The sequence below is a fragment of the Dipodomys ordii genome, unplaced genomic scaffold (assembly GCF_000151885.1).
Source record: "Dipodomys ordii isolate 6190 unplaced genomic scaffold, Dord_2.0 Scaffold27, whole genome shotgun sequence".
Lineage (NCBI taxonomy): Eukaryota > Metazoa > Chordata > Mammalia > Rodentia > Heteromyidae > Dipodomys > Dipodomys ordii.
Window position 1 is genome coordinate 6623882 of NW_012267243.1, and position 19829 is coordinate 6643710.

The following is a 19829-nucleotide window of genomic DNA, read 5'->3' on the forward strand; positions in this document are numbered from 1 at the left end:
AATGACAATTAAAAACATTATTTCTTGTTCATTACTTCTTCTAACACACTTTATAGAAAAGATAACTCATTGAACAGCTACTATCTAAACCTTCCCAGTTATTTATATATTTTATGTAATTTTCAAATTTAATCATTCTCCTTCATCCAATCACATCTTGTCTTTTTCCTTACCATTATGCCTTTCTTTATCAAGATAATAGACATTTTTTATGTGTAGAAGTAGATGATTTTATGACTGCCAAACAGAATAATTTTTTTGGGGGGGGGTCCGGTCATGGGGCCCAAACTCTGGGCCTGGGCGCTGTCCCTCAGCTCTTCAGCTCAAGGCTAGTGCTCTACCACTTGAGCCACAGCACCACTTCCGGCTTTTTTCTTTTTTTGCTTCTGAGGTGCTGACGAATCGAACCCAGGGCCTCAGGCATGCAAGGCAAGCACTCTACCACTGAGCCACCTTCCCAGCCCAAACAGAATAATTTTAATCACCAATAAGCAAATAAATTATTTGAATGTGGAAGGATTCTGACACTAACAGTTTGAAAAGTGAGGAGGTAAAGAGGTAACAGAATGTGGTAAGTACAGAGATTTCCTTTTTCTCTCTCTTCAGACCTATACTACTATTTGCCTTTCATGTCTCTATTATGTACTTCAAGAAGATGAATTTTACAGAATACATCAAAGTAATCTTTTTCTGCCTTCAAGTTAGATTTGGCCATTAAGGATACTGGCAAAAAAGCAGAAGTGAGCTGTGAGTGTTAACCTTTCTTATTTCTTCCTTGGGGGCTGTCTATGTTTTGGTAGAAGCTTTGTTCTTTTGTGTATAGCCTCAGCAACTGTCACGTAGTCTCTCAGGCAACTGTAATTCCCTGGCTCCAGAAATCTTACTTTTTTTCTGTTACTCTAGAAGTCAAAGGCTCTCTGTTCAACTGCTCTCTGCTGTTTCTTGCTTATGATGCTTTACCACTTTTGGATATATACCTCACGCATTTGTCAACTGTCCCTTCATTAAACCATTCAATTAATCCATGAGTATGCCAACTGTTTTTAATAGAAGCCAGAATGGTTTAATTTCCAATACTCTTGTAGGAAATTTGCAGAGGCAGGTCTTCATAATTCAATTCCTTCTCATTCCAAATTTCCCAACTTAGTATCTCCTCTATTCCTAGTCCTTAGTGAAAATCCACCCTTAGCTTTTGGGCTTAGGCTTTCATCCTAAAAACATATCATTATGACATTGGTAGATTTCCTCCCCCCGACCCCCAACCAAAGCCATTGGTAGCTTTTAAATGTTATTTATAAATTTATTTTTATGATTACTAAAGCATACATTTGTACAATGTAATTTAAATCAAGATGCAAAAAATGAGGTAATTTTAGGAATTTACTCAGAAAAAAAAGAAGTAGATTTCCAGCTCACCTCTTTCTCCTTATTGAGCAACACCAACTGGCTGTCTGTGAGAATGCAGTACTTCCGCTCCCACGTTGTTGTCTCAGTGTAGGGTGACTGACCACAAGACAAGCGATGAGTGGGTGGTCCCTTCACATCTATGTAACAAAAGAGAAAAACAAAACAGCAACAATCATTTTAATGTTTAGTAAGCCTTGGTATGGCCAATTCTTCAAAGTCATATTAATAAAGGAATAAGTCTAAACATGAATCTCAATAATAAATTGAAAATTTCATCTTTAACTAAAACATGTTATACACAAAATAAGAAAAAAATGGTCTTACAATCTGCAAAGACAGCTAAAATCCTCTAGGAAAAACTGTTAACACAAACTTGATGCAGTAATTATTATTGTATTTACACTAAAATAAAGGGAATTTGCTTCAGAGTTAAATCAACACCATTAAAAATAAACAATTGGGGTGATATAGAGACAAGAACAAAAGATAAAGTTTTCAGTCTTTAGAGGAAGATGATGTTACATATACATTGAAACTACTGCTAACCCCAAACTGAGAGTGTAAAGTTATTGGAAGAATATATATACAAAATGGCTTTATGCTCATTAAGAATTGGAAATGTTTAAGCAATCATCACATAACCAACCACTAGGGGCCAGTAAGATAAAAACAAAACAAAAATCCAACCAAAACACAAGTTCCTCATGGAACAATCTTAAATGCATTGCCATCACATTGCTTATAGATAGAAGTACCTAACATTAAAGTGAAGTGTCTACATGTGGCAACCCAAATGTCTCACATTTATACAACTACTAATTGATGCTAATTTTTAAAAACAGAAAAAATTATAAAGCAAAAAGCTGATTAATTTCACATGATCTGCATAAATGTTTTAATTTTTAATCACATCATATCCTTATTTATGAGGTAAAATATCAAAATACCTTGAAAAGAGGAGGATACATCTAGTATTTAATACAATCGTTTTCAGGCCTGATAAGATTTGTGCTGGTCCTGGGGCTTGAACTCAGGGCCTGGGTGCTGTGTTTGAGCTCCCCACCCCACTCACTGCCCCCCCCCCAGACTCTCCAGGTTAGCACTATACCACTTGAGTCATAGTTCCACTAATGGTTTCTGATGGTGAATTGGACTTATCCATTGGCACCCAGCTGGATACATTTTATTGAACTGATTAGCTTTATTATGTAAGTTATTACATCAATAAACCCAAACTACTCACTGAAATATTATGATCTATACTAAAGCCAGAAGGCCCTGATTCTGTCTACAAAATTAGAATACAAGATACTCTGTTACAAAAGCTTAACAGCAATGTGCATATGATCATATAAAATTATGTTTAAAAAATAAAATTATGTTTATACAAAAGAACTCCAAGAAATAGAAACAAGAGGTTTTCTGTTATTCTGCTTTTCATTTTGTTTTTTTTTCTCCTTTGTCATTGTTTTTGATTTCTGTACCTTCTGTCTTGTATATAAGTTTATCTGTTTTGGGGATGGTTAGGAGGAGCACAAAAATGGTGGGACAAAGGGTGAACAAATGCAGTAGCATTACTCACTTGGACATTATGTTGAGAATGAACTGTACAACTTGTAGGGGAGGGGATCAGGAGGGAAAAACTTGGAAAAAATGAGCGAAGAGGGGACATAGTTCAAAAAGAAATGTACTCATTATCTGACTCATAACCCCTCTATATATCACCTTTATAATAACAATTTTAAAAATGGCCAAGTAAAAAATTTTAAAAGATACTACGTTAATCCCAGTTTCCTAGTAAAATATATAACTATGTTATCACTGAATTTAAGAAAATCTAAATTTCTCTAGGTATGGTGGCTCATGCCTATAATCCTAACTGCTGGGAGAGAGAAATCAGGAAGATTGCAGTTCAAGGCAAGCCTGGGCAAAATGTTAGTAAGACACCATCTCAAAATAGGTCAGGCATAATGGCGAGAGCCTATGATTCCAGCCACTCAGAGGCATAAGTAGGAGGATTATGGACCCAGTCAGTCTGAGCATAAATGCAAGATCCTATCTCAAAAATAATGAGAGGAAATTGAACTGGGGGTATGGCTCACACGCTAGAGGATCTGCCTAACAAACTTAAAGCCCTGAGTTCAAGCCCAGTACTGCAGAGAAACAAACAAAACCCCCTACAATTCTATCTTTGGGTGATCTTTAGCAATTTTTAAAGCTTTATTATTTAATGTTCTGCTCTGTCCAAACTGAACTTTGTTCTAGTTTCTTCATGGTATTATGAAAAATAAACAATGTCTCATAAATCATTTTGGGAAGCTGAACCAACCACTTCCTATCTTTTACTAAAGATAGGATGGTAGGGTTGAGTTTGAGCAGGGTGCTTTGAATGCATATATGAAAATACCATATTTCAACTCCCCTTGTACAACTAATAATGCTAATAAAAAACTTTCTGAAAAAAGATAGGAAGAAATGGAAAATCATGAAATAGGGAGTAAAACCTCTGTACTTAAAAAATTCTTCATATTTTGAAACATGTAAATCATTATTTCATCTATTTTATTTTTATACATAGATAGTGCCATTTTTGATCATTTTATAAAAAAAATTTGGGAAAAAAATCAAAACAGAAGTGATCATTTTTATGAGTTTTAGTACTTCTGATGTGGGCATAAGTTTAAGAAATACTTTAAGTAAGCAGGTGATAAAATTTTTCAATAACTTACCGGATATATTTGTTTATCCTATCATATGCTCATTTCTTTGGCTAAACAAAGATTTGGCAATACATAAGAAATGCCTCTATACTAGAAGATGTAGGAAAGGACAAGCTCCAGTTTTGCCCTATCTGACCTTCCCTATTCTACTAATCTTTATTTTTTACTCTAGTGACTTACTTCCAATTTCTGACTTCTAATTATTTTTAGTACCCAAAATTCACTAGAGACAAGGATAACTAAAAGAATCACAAAGAATCATAATAGCAAAATTAGAAACAATTTTAAGTTTGCTGTGTCCTACTCCTATGAGAATACTAAGAACATTACATGCTGACCTCATTACAAAGATAATTTGTGTGTGTGTGTGTGTGTGTGTGTGTGTGTGTGTGTGTATGTGTGTGTTGGTCCTAGGTACTATGCCTAAGGTTTATTTGTTTATTTTTTATCAAAACTAGCACTCGAAACTTGAGCAACAGTTGTACATCTGACTTTTCAGTAGTTCACTAGAGATAAGAGCTCACAGACTGGGCTGGGAAGGTAGCTCAGTGGTAGAGCACTTGCCTTATATGCATGAGGCCCTGGGTTCGATTCCTCAGCACCACATAAGCAAAAAGAAAAAAGCCGGAAGTGGCGCTGTGGCTCAAGTGGTAGAGTGCTAGCCTTGAGCTGAAGAGCTGAGGGACAGCGCCCAGGCCCAGAGTTCAGGCCCCATGACCAGACCCAAAAAAAAAAAAAAAAAAGAGCTCACAGACTTTCCTGCCCATGCTTTGAAGCACGATCCTCAGATCTCAGCCTCTTCAGTAGCTAGGATTACAAGTATGAGCCATTGGTGCCCAGGCAAAGATTAAATGATTTTTTAAGTATCAAAAAGAATTAGCCAAGCCAGGTGCTGGTGGCTCACACCTGTAATCCTAGCTACTGAAGAGGCTGAGATTTGAGGATTGCAGTTCGAAGCCAGCACAGGTAGCAAAGTCCAATAAACTACTCAGAAAAAGCCAAAAGGGGTACTGTGGCCCAAGTAGAAGAGTGCTAGCCTTGAGCACAAAGAGGTTCAAGGTCAGAGCTCAGGCCCTGAGTTCAAGCTCAGGACCGGCAAAAAAAAAGGAATCAGTCAGTCTCTGGTGGCTCATGCCTATAATTTTAGCTACTGAGGAAAGTGAGTTCTAAGTAGTACAATCAGCCTGGGCAGATAAATCATTGGGATTTTTATATCAAAAAGCTGGAAGTAGAGGTGTAGCTCAAATAGTAGCATGACAGCCTTGACCAGAAAAAATATAAATTATGCCTCACTATCTCAAAAAATAAAAACCAGAAGCAGGGAATGCACTATTTTAAAGCAATATTGTCCTGTAGACCAGCAGTTCTCAATTTTTTTTGGGGGGGGTCCGGTCGTGGGGCCTGAACTCTGGGCCTGGGCGCTGTCCCTCAGCTCTTCAGCTCAAGGCTAGTGCTCTACCACTTGAGCCACAGCGCCACTTCCGGCTTTTTTCTTTTTGCTTATGTGGTGCTGAGGAATGGAACCCAGGGCCTCATGCATGCAAGGCAAGTGCTCTACCACTGAGCCACCTTCCCAGCCCCTCAATTTTTTTTATATCAAGATCCCTCAAGACTCTCAAACATTATTGAGAACTTCGAAGAGTGCTTACGTTGGTTGTGACAATATGTGCTACATTAGATATTCAAACTAAGAAACAAAAAATATGTATTCATTTATAATAACAAAACCATTCTATATTAGCATATAATACATTTTAAAGAAATGTACTTAATTTCAAAACTAGAAGAATGACACTATTTTGAAAGACTGGCTAAAGAGAAAGTAACTAAGTTCCTTTATCTGTTTCTATATTTAATCAATTGTTTTATGTTGTGCTAGCTGATGCACAAGATGAAAATCTGGACACTGACAAGTAGCTGGAAAAAGGAGTATTTTAATAGCATTTTCAAACAATTATGGATTAATTTCTTTAATATAGTACCAAAACCTGACAAGTTTCACCTTCTAAAAGTTACTAAATCAATCACATGGGAAGGTCTATCTTTTTACCTAGGCTAGCCTTTAACCAGGATCTTCACCTTCCAAGTATATAGGATCACAATTATAAGCCACTGCACCTGGCCTATTTAGTCATGAATTTTATCATTAACTATAAATACTGTTGTTTATTTGCCCTAAAGTGATGGGTTTACATTCTTCATTTGTCCAGGAAAGTCTGTCATATAGCAAACATAGAATAACCATAATTTTTTCAGTTGTACTATAAAAATAGCTTTACCTTAGCAAATGGAGAGCACTGGGGCAGTAGTGTTACAGAGATCATTTGTTAAAAACCACTGCTTAAGACAATAGGAAATGAATGAGAGAATCTAACAAAATCGGGACAAAATTTATAAAATGAAATGTATAAAAGACCAGAGGTTGAGCTGGGAATGTGGCTTAGTGGTAGAGTGCTTGCCTAGCAAGCCCTGGGTTCAATTCCTCAGTACCACGTAATCAGAAAAAGCTGAAAGTGGCACTGTGGCTCAAGTGGTACAGTGCTAGCCTTGAGCAAAAGAAGCTCAGGGACAGTGCCCAGGCCCAGAGTTCAAGCTCCAAGACTAGCAAAAAAAAAAAGGGCTAGAGGTCATGACTAATGTAGTGATTTGATCAAGGAATGATTAGATTCTGCAATAGTACAATGGAAATAGAAAGAACTACATGATTCAGAATTTAAAACAGGAATCAAGATGAGTGGTAATTTTCTAGTTGTTTATGTTGGAAAAACGGTGTAAAAGAGACATGAGTATAAAATAACAATACAAGTGCAAACTGATAAATGCTTGTGAAGTAAGTTATATAACTAAAATTCTGCTTCAGTTTTAGCCTGGAAGCCCAACACACATGGCTTTCAAAAAAGGAAGCTAACTTAAAAAGAAAGCTCATTTAAAAGGTTTTATGCAAAAAATAAAAATAAAAGTTCTGATGCAACCCATTCTTTCTAAGTAATAGGTCTTTAGTCTAGTAGAAATTCTAACATTACCAAACTCTGGAATCTATCAAATGGTAACGGAAATGGAGTAAACCATGACAAGGAAACAACAACAAACCTCTCCCATGTAAGCCCTTCCCATAATAGGACAAAGGAATATGGTATCCTCTCTTAACATGAAGATTAGCCAAAATCATGACAGACATGGAAACTCCTTAAGGCATATATACATACATATACATATATTTTTTCATAGAAAGTAAACAACCTTTTTCTTCCAGACTCTAAATGTCAAAATATTTACAGCAGATTAAGTACATGTGTTTGGAAGCAGAAATAGTTGTAACAGAAAAAGGAAAAGTTTGAACAGTCATTGGTTCAACCAATATGGCATTGGTCCAAAATGGAGATTGTCAAAGAAAAAATTGCTGTGAGAAATCTTATTTTTGAATTTTATATCTCCTTAGAAGCTCATTTGAATGCTTGTGAATCATAACATTTATAAGTCACATGCTTTAAAATTCAGATATTAGAAGTTAACTGCAATTGGTAAAATCTTGAGCCTGTTTACTGCCTACCAAAGCAAGCTTTATAGGATTCTTACAAAAAAAAAAACCTTCCAGTTAACACAAATAGTGACTTCACTAAGTCTCAATAGTATCTCATCTGTTCTTAGTGCTAACCTAAAAAAATAAAATGACAGTTTTGGGGAAATCTATCAACTTAGGGAATTCTAACACATTAAAAGAGAAACATCCCCAAGAAATAATGGCAAACCGCAGATGCGTTGGATTCCTATAGAAAGGTAGATCTATATTTCCATTTTTATTCATTCATACACCAAAGAAAACCTGCCTTACAACTAGCATCTTCTTTCAAACTTTGAAATTTCAATGGCCAGACTTTATTTGGATTCTGAAGTCAAAGCACAAGAAATATTTTATAAAGACTCATAATTAGAGTCAGCATTTAATTACAGAAGTAAAAACATCACAATAATTTTAAAGAACAATGCTATTTAAGTTAGTTGAGAATACCAGCTGTTTTAAATAGACAGAGGACTATTTTTCCTTTATCCAAAATGTTCAGAACATTTTAATAGCATTCACATTATTAATATCACTAATAGGTCAAATTATTTTTTAAAAGTAGTTATTTTTCTCATAAACCTGTTCCTACTACACAACTTAAAATATATGATTTACATTTGGCTATTTTCTATAGGCAATTTTTGCCACAGAAGAAGAAATCTCATTAAGATTTACTGTACGGAGCTGCTGCTTAACAAGGGTAATCACAGCAACTTGCCCCTATGGAGGAGCCTACAACATACCAGTGTGATTGGTAATGAAATCATTTTATAAGTGTATCAGAGTTGTCTTGTTTACTTGCTCAGCTGACACTTGAGTCTTGCCTCCAAGTCAGGCTTTTTGCTGGTTAATTCTGAGGTGGAGGCTTATGTACACCTTTCTGCCTGGCTGTCCTCAAACTTAAGTCCTCTAGATCTCATCCTCCTGAAGTTAGGATTACAGGTATGAGCCAGAAGCATCCAGACTCTCTCATTCTTAAAGTACAGAAAGGAAAGATAAACCCACTTATCAATATAATTTTATTTATTTCTTCATTACTTTTCTATCCTATAGACTTTGTGATATACCAGAAAATACCCTACTACTAGAACAACAAACTAAATTTTTCTTAGGCTACTAAGCACCTCGTACATACTACCTGTGAATTTTTCTTTGAGTTTATAGACAGTAAAGCTTAAGGGTAACATATAACATACAAATCAATAGTCCAGTAGATTTAAAAATGGCCACATGCACCTTGATGAATAGTAAGGACACCAATAAATGTTTTGGTATGTTTAATGTATAATATGACTACACCAGAAATGTTTGCCTTTAGGAAATATGTTTAAACCCTTATGTAAATTTACTATGAGATCATATTATATTGTCTTTGAACCTTAAAGAACCACTTTTGTTTCCTTCTGAACTACAGAAGTTTAATTTCCATTCTACTTGATCACTGGTCTCTTGTCAGTAAACCTCTAATATTCTTTGTCACCCTTATTAAGAAGATAAGGGAGAGAAGAGATGGTATAATTTCCTTTAGTCTGATATATTCAGTCTTCTTGCAACTTTCCTCTCAGTCTCAGCAGCAAGGTAACTCATCCTGGAGATTTTTACTCTGCTCTATTACAAGGCTGAATAATCTCATAAAGAACTAATGAGTGCTTGAAAGTCGTGATTCATTATTTATAGTTGACAATTACATTTGATAAAGGTAACATTTCTCTTTACTGAAATGTTCATCTAAGTTTACTACTTTTACCTAAGTATTTTAAGAAGATGGATGGGCTGGGAAACCATTCCTAATGGTTCTATCTTGTATCTCTCTTCCTTTTCACTGCTTAAGTTTACATAGTCCCTGATCACATGCCAAGAAACAGCAGGCAGAGCAAATCACATGTCTTTTTTCTGCTTTTTACACATGCATCAGAAAGAAATGTTCTCAAATTCCCACACTGGAACAAAGTGCTGCTTAAGCAAATATATGGCCAGGATAACTGAATGGAGTTTATGAATAATGCCAAAGTCAAGATGACAGATGGCGAACCATCACAGTCTATTCTTCAATTCCAATAGACCAGACACGTCTATAGTTCATACTAAATCTCTTTCTTAAACAGGAAAATAAAGACTCAAAATAATCCATTTATATGCTAATCCCTAGAAGGAAAAAATTTATATGGAAATTTTGCTTAAACTATTTTGCTAATTTAAGAAAAGTGTAGAAAATACTATCTTAGATAGTCCTTGAAACATGACCACTGTTTTCTATTATTAAAAGGATTAAAGTCCTTTTTTTGTCTCACTTTTCCGTAACTGGTAGAAAAATGAACTATACTAGTAATATCAAACACCACTTCATGTGCATTCTTTTTGTTATATATAGTATCTCTTCCTATATTAATATATTCTGCACTTGCCTCTGTTTTAATTGAATCTCATCACCTTCATTTAGAAACAGCTGCCATGAGGAAAGCATTACAACTTTTAAAAGAATGTGATTCTTAGTAGAAAGGGGAAAAAAGAATGAGAACCACTATTGAGAGATGTTTCTGAGCTTTGTTAACACTGGCTTTACTGACAACATGTTGACTTTCTCTACTTAAGTGATCAGAAAGCAAGGTTGCATGAAAAGTGAAAACTGTCAAGAGCATGGAACAACAGTAATATTTTACTAGCTTTACCTCTCTCCATGGTGTCAACTGGAATGAACTAAATATGCATCCTTTCTCAATTACAAATCATGAAGTAAAGGGTCCTCTAAGGAATTCACTCACTCAAGCTTTGCCCTGACATAAGTTAGATGACTTAAATTATAAGTGTGCACACTTATGTCTTTACTAGGGCTTGAACTCAGGGCCTTGTGCTCACTTGGCTTCTTCACCGGAGCTACAACTCCAGTCTGGTATTTTGCTCATTAATTGAATATTGTAGAGATGGAGTCTACTGCACTTTTCTGCCTTAGCTGGCTTTGAACTACAGCCTTCTGAGTAGCAAGGGTTACAGGTCTGAGCCTTAAAATTAGCCTTGAGCAAAAAGCTACTAACTTGCTGAATTCCAGTGGCTTATACCTGCAATCCTAGCTACTCAGGAGGCTGAGATCTCAGAACTATGGTTGGAAGCCAGCCCAGGCAGAAAAGCCCTAAAGACTTTTTTTTTGGGGGGGGTGTCTACTCATGGGGCCTGAACTGTGGGCCCGCGCTGTCCCTCAGCTCTTCAGCTCAAGGCTAGCACTCTACCACTTGAGCCACAGCGCCACTTCCAGCTTTTTTCTTTTTGCTTATGTGGTGCTGAGGAATCAAACCCAGGGCCTCATGCATTCAAGGCAAGAGCTCTACCACTGAGCCACCTTCCCAGCCCCAGCCTTTAAGACTCTTATCTCCAATTAACCACAAAAAGATAAAAATAAAAATACAAATACAAATAAATCCAGATGTGGAGCTGTAGCTCAAGTGGTAGAGTGCTAGTTATAATCAAAAATGTTCAGGGACAGCATCCAGGCCCTGAATTCAAGCTCAGGATCACTGCATGTGCACGTACGCGCAGTGCATGCGTGAGCATACACACACACACACACACACACACAGAGTCATTAACCTCATGTGGTTGGATAAGAATACTTCTTAAAACAAGGTTATGAAGTAATAAAACATTTACCACTTTCTCTGCAACACAAATGGACATAAACAGAAAGGATAAACATCTTTCTTATATCCATTCCTGAAAAATGTCAAATAACAAGCTCTCACAGAACAGGAAATTTATTCTAAGATTTAAAATTTAAAAAGTAAGTTTAATTCGTTCATGTAAAATTCTCAATTTCCCAAATCTTTGTAGCCTTTATAATCATTTGAGAAGTTTTATATAAAAAACACCAAGACAAGTCTGGTGCTGGTGGCTCATGCCTGTAATCCTAGCTACTCAGGAGGCTGAGATCTGAGGATTGCTGTTCAAAGACAGCCTGGGCAGAAAAGTCCCAATGAGACTCTTCTCTCCCATTAACCTCTCAAAAATAAGAAACAGAGCTGTTGTTCAAAGTGGTAGAGTGGTAGCCTTGAGCAAAAAGAGCTCAGTGACAGGACAGGGCCCAGGCCCTGAGTTCAAGCTCCACGACCAACAAAATAAAAAAACACCACCAAAACAAGAGGGAAAAAGACCCACCAAGACAAATTATTTAATATTTAATGGACTTGTTAGTAGGTACACATATATATTATATACTATCAGATATAAATTATATTCTTTTCTATGTTACAAACATGTACTATTTAGTATGTAAAGCATAACCATTTATTATGAACTTTAACAATAAAGTGTTAAAGACACTATAAATGCAAAGGACACAAAAAATAAGCTACAAGGCCTTCTCACAAATAGATAATGTTCATATGAATTAATAGTACATGAGGCCACATGCACATCTAGTCTTCTTGTATTTTGTCTCTCATTGGCTTTTATTATTTTTCTTTTCGTCTGATTAATAGCTTTCCTAGTTTTCCTAGGTTTACTTATTTTCACAGGCTTTTTCCATCTTAGAAGATACTAAGATTGTACAAACCCTTTCAACAATACAATAGCAACATATAATTCTGTTGGGAAATCAGCTCGTATGGGACAATACATTTACTCCATATTCTCTCACCCAGGTTTGTGCACAACGTATGTTTTTAGCCATAATACACACCAAGATTTCTTTAATGAAGTTTAAAAAAATGAATATTCAATATTCAGTTAAATATATCCAAGTCATTGTAGCCAAATTTGGACAGTGGGAGTTCAGATACCAAGAGATACATGACAGAGAATAGGGAGAATAGGAGAAAAAAAAAAAAGAGGGAGATAAGGAAGAAATATGATGGATGTGGACAAGGTAAGAGAAAATGTAAAAATAGAGGAAATGACATATACAGAAGAAGGAACTGGATGTTTGGGGGGAGGGAATAAAATGGAGTTGAAAATTACCTTAGATATAAAAAAAACTCTTCCTCAATTGAGATTAATAAAATGAGGCTTGTAACTATAAAATTTCTTGTTCAAAGTGATACAGCATATTTACCTTAAAATTTAGTTATTATGGTACATACATAATGATATCTCCCTAGCATATAAATAAAGCTATTGCTGCCTCTTGATTTTTTTGTTCATTAGTTTTAGTTTAGTATTAATTTAGTGAGCACAAGGTACTGAATTCAAGGTTGACATGTAAATATGAGCAAAACAGACTTAGTCACAAGATTCATGGAGTTACTTTTGTACACTATCAAGTAGGGTACAATGAATACACAGTTAAATTACAACGGATCAACACTGTAAAGAAAAATATATCAGACTTGAAGAGTATTTAAGAAAAGCAATGACTTAGCACGAGGTATTATTACAACTGGGAGAATCAGAGGTGATGGAGAGAAGATAAGTATTAGATTTGCAGGCAAATGAACAATCAGACTCCATAGCCTTTAGGGAAGTAAGTGGTCCTATGAAGCATAAGAACCAAGAGGTATGTGCAGAAATATTTTTTTTTCTGGTAATTTCTGTCCTATGAAAATAGGAAGCCTCAGTAGTGTTTGAAGCAAAGGAAAGACACCACCACTGATTTGTATTTTTGTCAAGAGGTGAATGGGGCTTTCATTTAATGAAATTAAGAATTCTGTAAGAACAAGAAGTTTGAAGGAAAAGCTGATAAATTTAGTTTAAGTGATGGCCAATTAAAAAAAAAAATCAAACCAAATGCTTTATCAGTGAAACACAGATCCAAGATCTCTAGCCCTAGGCTGCAGAATAATCTAGAATTATTTCAAGAGCTCTACAGATACATAATTAAAACTTGGTTTTAAGAAATATATGGCGACAAGCCTAGAGCTGGTAGTTCATGCCTATAATCCTAGCTACTCAAAAGGCTGAGATCTGAGGACTGTGGTCTGAATCCAGCCTACTCAAGAAAGTCCATGAGACTTTTATCTCCAAATAATGAAGCAAAAAGCCAGAAGTAGAAGCTCTAGAATACAGGAATTCAACCTGAGAGAAAAGCATAATAAATTCCAAGAATGATAGCAAGAAAAAATTCTTAAGATGTTAAGTTATTCAGAAAACAGGATTAATGTAAGAACATGGAAGTGTCCAGGAGGAATGATTCCAAGAAAAAACTGAAGCAAAACAAACTAATACTGTATCTGATGGGTTTCTTGGTATTATTAACTGAGTAAACTGTGTTATAAGGCACAGTTATATGAAGGAAGGTATGAAAAAATAATGAATTTAAAGAAAAATGAAAAAAGATCAATTAATGACTTCTAAAAAAGAATCTGAAAAAATAGTAAAAAAGAAAAAAAAACAGTAATTCTCAACCATACCCAAGGGTAGGCTAAAAAACACAAACAGAACAGTGATTAAAACAAATACATTTCAAAAAAATCTTTGGTAAGGGAATTTGATTTTATGTGATAGCCAAGTGTTCTTCTGACATAATAGAAAACCAATGAAGGTTTAAATGTGATGATAAATAAAAAGTAATCGTATATGCAGGGAAGAATGAAGGCAGAGAAAACATGGTTTAAAAGCTTATAATTTTCTTTACAAACATAAGTAGCATTTAAAATATCAGGCTGAAATTTAAATATCTCATATAACTATAATTATCTCAGGTTTCTATTACCCCCATAAGTAAATAGTCAAATATACAAGAAGATGATATTAACTCAAGGTTTTATGGCACAAACTGACCTATGATGAAATTTTTACTAATAACACAACTCCCAACACAACTCCAAGTATATCACTGATTTTCTCAATATGTATGAATGACTTCTTTGCAAAAGACGCTCCAAAGCACAGAAATTAGGCAGAGTCCAACTAGGGCTCTGACAAGATACTTATCTCCTTCTTAGGATAATTGAGTGAGTTAACACACTATAAAGAGTTTAGAGCAGTTTTGTGAACACAGAAAAGTGCTCAATAAATATTAGCATTATTTACTATCATTATTGAGGGTCACAAGGTCAAGTGCTTACAAACATAGGTTTTTAGAGGGAGCCCAACTGCCAAAAAAGGAATCCCTGTTGTGTCACTTTTCAGCTATGAGATCCTAGTCAAGATACTTAACCTCTTGGATTCCTAATTTCCTTATCTATGAGAACAATTTAGTAACAGGGATGTGATAAGGATTAAGATGCTATGAGCCCTCAGCAAGTATAGATAGTTATTCTTCACACTGTGATACATCATATTTGCTTGTTATTCCTATACAAAACTATCAGCTGCTAAAAATACAGTAAGACACAGGAAGAAAAGTATTTCAAATTGTGAATGATCATTAGGATCATCTTAGGTTGAATATAAACAAAAGTTTCCTTGGAAATACTCAGAGGAAAAAAATGTAAAACCCAGAATCCAGTGGCTTATACATGTAATCCTAGCTACTTGGGAGGTGGACACTGGGAAATCTTAGTTTAAGGCAAGCCTAGGAGAAAGTTGTTTTGGTTTTTGGTTTTGGTCAGTTGTGGGGACTGAACTCTGGGTCTGGCCACTGTCCCAGAGCTGTTCAGCTCAAGGCTAGCGCTCTACCACTTCAGCCACAGCGCTAATTCTAGCTTTTTCTGCTTATGCGGTGCTGAGGAATCGAACCCAGGGCCTCATGCAAGCAAGGCAAATACTCTACCATTGAGCCACCTTCCCAGACCTAGGAGAAAGTTTTAAGACTTTATGTCAAATAACAGCTGGGCACAATACATGTATCATCCCACCTACAGAGGAGGCTAAGATCAGGAGATCACCGTTCCAGGCCAGTCAAGCATTTAAACAACAATAACACCATCAGACCTCATCTCAACAGAAAGGTGAGTGCTTGTCATTCCAGCTACAGTGGGAAACATAATAGGAGGATAACAGTCCAGGGTAGCCCAGATAAAAGTTACATTTTAGCTAAAAAATAATGAGAGCAAAAAGTGCTGGGAGGTATGGCTCAAGCAGTAGGCAACTGCCGAACAGGAGTGAGGCCCTAAATTTAAACCCCAGTCCAGCTCACCACATACAAAAAAACCTCAACAGATTTTCTCTAGCCAACAAACAGATCTTAATGTACTACTGCATCAAGAATCTACAAATCATTTTTGATGAACACTTTACAAGGGAAGAATAACAAATTCACTGTCTTTGGCTAGAGAAACAATAATAAATAGAAGTAAAATGTAAGAGCACGAACACTTTTTAAGTCATTTGGGTCAGCTTAATGTACACCACCAAATCCTTCATTAATGAGAGAGATGAAACAAAGAGAGACAAGGGAATGGAGAAAGGAAAGAACTTAGGGATAGAGAGGGTGAGGGAGGGGGAAAACGGGGAAAAGAAAGTAATATTTCCAGTGCCACTGTTTTAATCTAACCAATTAGTTTGCACACTTCAAGCTCTATAAGCCTCTAACCACTACACACGTGACAGCCTAACGTGAAGAGACTAGTTAATCCTCTTCGTTTATTTCTCTACAAATTTCAATTAGTACAAACATGTGTATATATGAATACATACATACATACACATATACTTTTCTAATGTAATCAACAGAATTTAAATGTGAAATCTGGTAAGTGAAGCATGTTTTGCAAAAAAAAAAGAAAGAAAAAGGGAAAAAAGATTAATCCAAACTTAAAAAATGATGAATAGTAAGGTTGTCACTTTAAAATTAAAACTTCACACACACACACACACACACACACACACACACACACACACACGGTAGCTTCAATTCTTATGGACACTAAGTGCATTTCCAACACTTTTAATTTCTCTGTATGCCCACAAACAAGAGGTTTGTGTAACTGAAAACTATATGAAGTCATTGAAACAGAAGCACCAATTGGTAGCACAAATGGTATTTCCAGAGTTACCCATAATTTTAAATATCTTATAGTTACATAAAGCCAGCAGACCTTCCTAACACTACTAGCAGCCTGGTCCCTTTTACCTTCTTAGTCTATTCTTCTCTAAGAGAAAGGACACTCATTTTTATAGCCAATAATTCCTCCAACTACTATCCTTAGGAACATTCCTCAATTACTCAGTTATTCATTTTTATACTCTCTACACTGATAGCAAAAAATAAGTAAAGAATTTACATAGCCCTATTATTAGAGTCTTAAAAGACTAGACTGTAGTCTTTTATATAAACATAATATAAATTTGAGTGGAATTCTAAATAGTTCTAATTAATCCTTACAGATGTGTTTCTCTGTGTTGAAGAATAGCTTTTTAGCAACACAGAAAAATAATTTATTCCTTGTGCACCTTTCCTGGAAATGTTATCTTTCTTTACTTAAGATTAGTTGAAATCATATGTGAATTTCTTATGTAAAGTTGCTTTTTCTGGCTTCAGTAATTACTAAAACATGGAAACATAGACAGTGAGTGAAGTAATTAATTGCATTGAAGTTAAAGTCAAACAAGTCAGCTGGACACAATTGTTCACACCTGTAATCCCAGCTACTGAGGAGGTAGAGATTGGTAGGATCACAATTGGAGGACATAGAATGTTTTGACATCTGAGTTACTTTTCTAGTTTAGGAGATAAATATTTTAATCATGTACTTCTTAAAATGTAGATTGGTCACTGACTAGGAAAATGGAAAGTTCACAGACTAGATACAGAGCAAATCCATGAACACTAGGTAAAGAGATTTCCAAATTGCTGTTTATGGCATCAGTGGGAGAAAATTCATTTGTATGAATTTTACATACCTCTGACTTCTCTCCACACAGTATCTCACATCCAGCCTGATGAAATCCAAGAAAAGAAATAATTTCGACATAGCATCTTGAAGATTTTTGAATAAATATTGAGAAGAACTGACTTGTATACATAAAGGACCAATTAAAAGGATAAGAGACAAAGTGAACTTAAAGTTTCTCTTTTATCTTTAGAGTATCTGGTGGCTGCCCAGGCCATTGGTGCACTTATAATCCCTGCTACTTTGGGGGCTAAGCTCTGATAACTGAAGTAAGAAGCCAGCCTGGATAGACAAATCCCAAAGACTCTAATCTCTCATTAACCAGTAAAAAGCCAGAAATGGAGGTTTGGGTCAAGTGGTAGTGTCAGGTATGAGGGAAAAAGTCTAATGAGACCTGTGAGAGAGGCCCTGAGTTCAAGCCCCAGAAATAGCACACAAAAAATAATAATTCTAATTTGGTTCTGTAGGCACTTCTACAGAAAAAAGACTAGTACACCTTTTGCCTCTAATTTGTATCTAAAAATTCATTGAGGTTTCTGGGCCAATGACTTGTTCTGATTATTTGATTAATAGACTTTAATTATTTTCATTTAGAAATATTTCAGATATCTGCATCTGAAGCAAAGAATCAGAGGAGGGCTGAATGACCAGTCCCTAAAGCCTTTTACTATCTGTGAAAATACTCTCAAAAGCAAAGTAAAATCTGTTTTCCCTTTTTCTACTCTCCCTGAAACTATAAATATTAAAATACAAACTACATATATGTATTAAAATTAAGGATTAAACAGTTATATGGCTGGAATTAAGATATTTCTTCCTATCCAAACATTTCTCCAAGTATAAGTGAAAAGATTCCAGAGTGAGTATAATATTTGAATATATAAAAACTAAGCCTGGATTTTTATTACTCCAATTTTACATGCAAAATACACCAATGCATAAGTTTAAAATGTATTTTTAAATTTTAAGATCTCAAATTTTTCAACTCCTCAGAATTATGTTTAAAATAAAAACTATTTAGATTGAATCATAATCTCAACATGAATTATGAGTAAATGAGCAGAACCATATCCTCTCATTTAGGATAAATTAGCAAGTAAAAGAATTTTTCAAGCATTATATACTTTGGAATGACACTTTTTTCCTTATGCAAAATAAAATTGGCAAATTTGAAATTTTTAATGTATATGCCTTGTCTGATCTGACCATCTAACTCTTCAAACCTTACATAAAATCTTTTAGACCAGGCACTGGTGGGCTAATGCCTGTAATCTTAGCTACTCAGGAGTCTGAGGTGAGAGGATCATAGTTCACGGTGATCTTGGGCAGGAAAAAACATGAAATTCTTATCTCGTTAACCACTAAAAAGCTGGAAGTGGAGTTGTGGCTCAAGTGGTTGAGTGCTAGCCTTGAGCAAAAAGGCTAAGGGAGAGAACTCAGGACCTGAGTTCAAGCCCTAGTACCAGAAGGAAAACTAAATAAATAAATTAAAAAATTAGTTAGCTCTAAATAATTTAACATAGTCAAATCTTGTATAAGGTTCTATTTCAGGTACTGTCTCTCATAACTGGCATTGAAAAGGTTAACTATATCATTTAAACTAAATAAAGTATAAGGTTTATTTTCTGTTACACTGTAAGTATCTGAGGAAAACTTTTATTTTCACATGTGCTGTAACTATTGAATTTCAGTAATTAAAATCTGAACTGTGCAAGGGAGGCTAAATGACTTTTCGAGGTACTTTATCTAGCCCATATTTTACTATGAGCATAATTCACTGACCATTCCTTGTCTGTAATTTCTTCCTTTTCTTTAAAAAGAACCAAAGTTCATTTTAATTAAAACCGAGTAGCAAAATTCTTACATATGATTCTACCATAATGTGGTGACAAGGATCCATATTTTTTAAATAGTGCAGAAAACAAAAAAGAATGTTCTAACAGAAGTATCAATCCCCTCATGTTGAACATTTATAGTAGGATTACTGCCTGAGCAATCCAATGTCAATGCAAAAACGAATAAAGCTATCACCTTACAAGTATCTTTCTCCCAGAGATCTCAAAGTTTTTTCCAAAATTTTATTCCATGAAGTGGACAGATGGAAAGATTCTAGTGTTAGATGGCAAGATTTAGATACAAAAAGGTTAAGAAGCTTCCCAAAGAGTGCAAGTGAGTCAAAAAGAAAATAAATAGAACTGTAGACTCATGACTCAGTCTTACACAAAAGCTACCAGATCTCACTTAACCCTTGCCTTTCTAATAAGAGCAATAACTATAATTAAATGTTAATAATTGACAGCAATAAGAGCAGTAACTCCAGAAGTTGGTACTCTCATCACTCTCCTACAACACAGAGAATTTGAGGAAATTAATCACAGTCACATTATTCCTAAATTATTAAGGCAGATCTGAACACAAGACTCAATCACCACAATAACC

The 19829-nt window shown here is 35.2% G+C and overlaps 1 protein-coding gene across 4 annotated transcripts in view; it reads right to left on the reverse strand.

Annotated features, from left to right (window-relative positions):
* Rasal2 (RAS protein activator like 2) overlaps positions 1-19829 on the reverse strand; it is a 248634-nt gene that overhangs the window by 147362 nt on the left and 81443 nt on the right. For all 4 annotated transcript variants that reach the window (XM_013015757.1, XM_013015755.1, XM_013015756.1 and 1 more), the window contains exon 2: positions 1417-1544. In XM_013015757.1, the coding sequence (XP_012871211.1) occupies positions 1417-1544 (128 nt within the window). The remainder of the gene's footprint in view (positions 1-1416; positions 1545-19829) is intronic.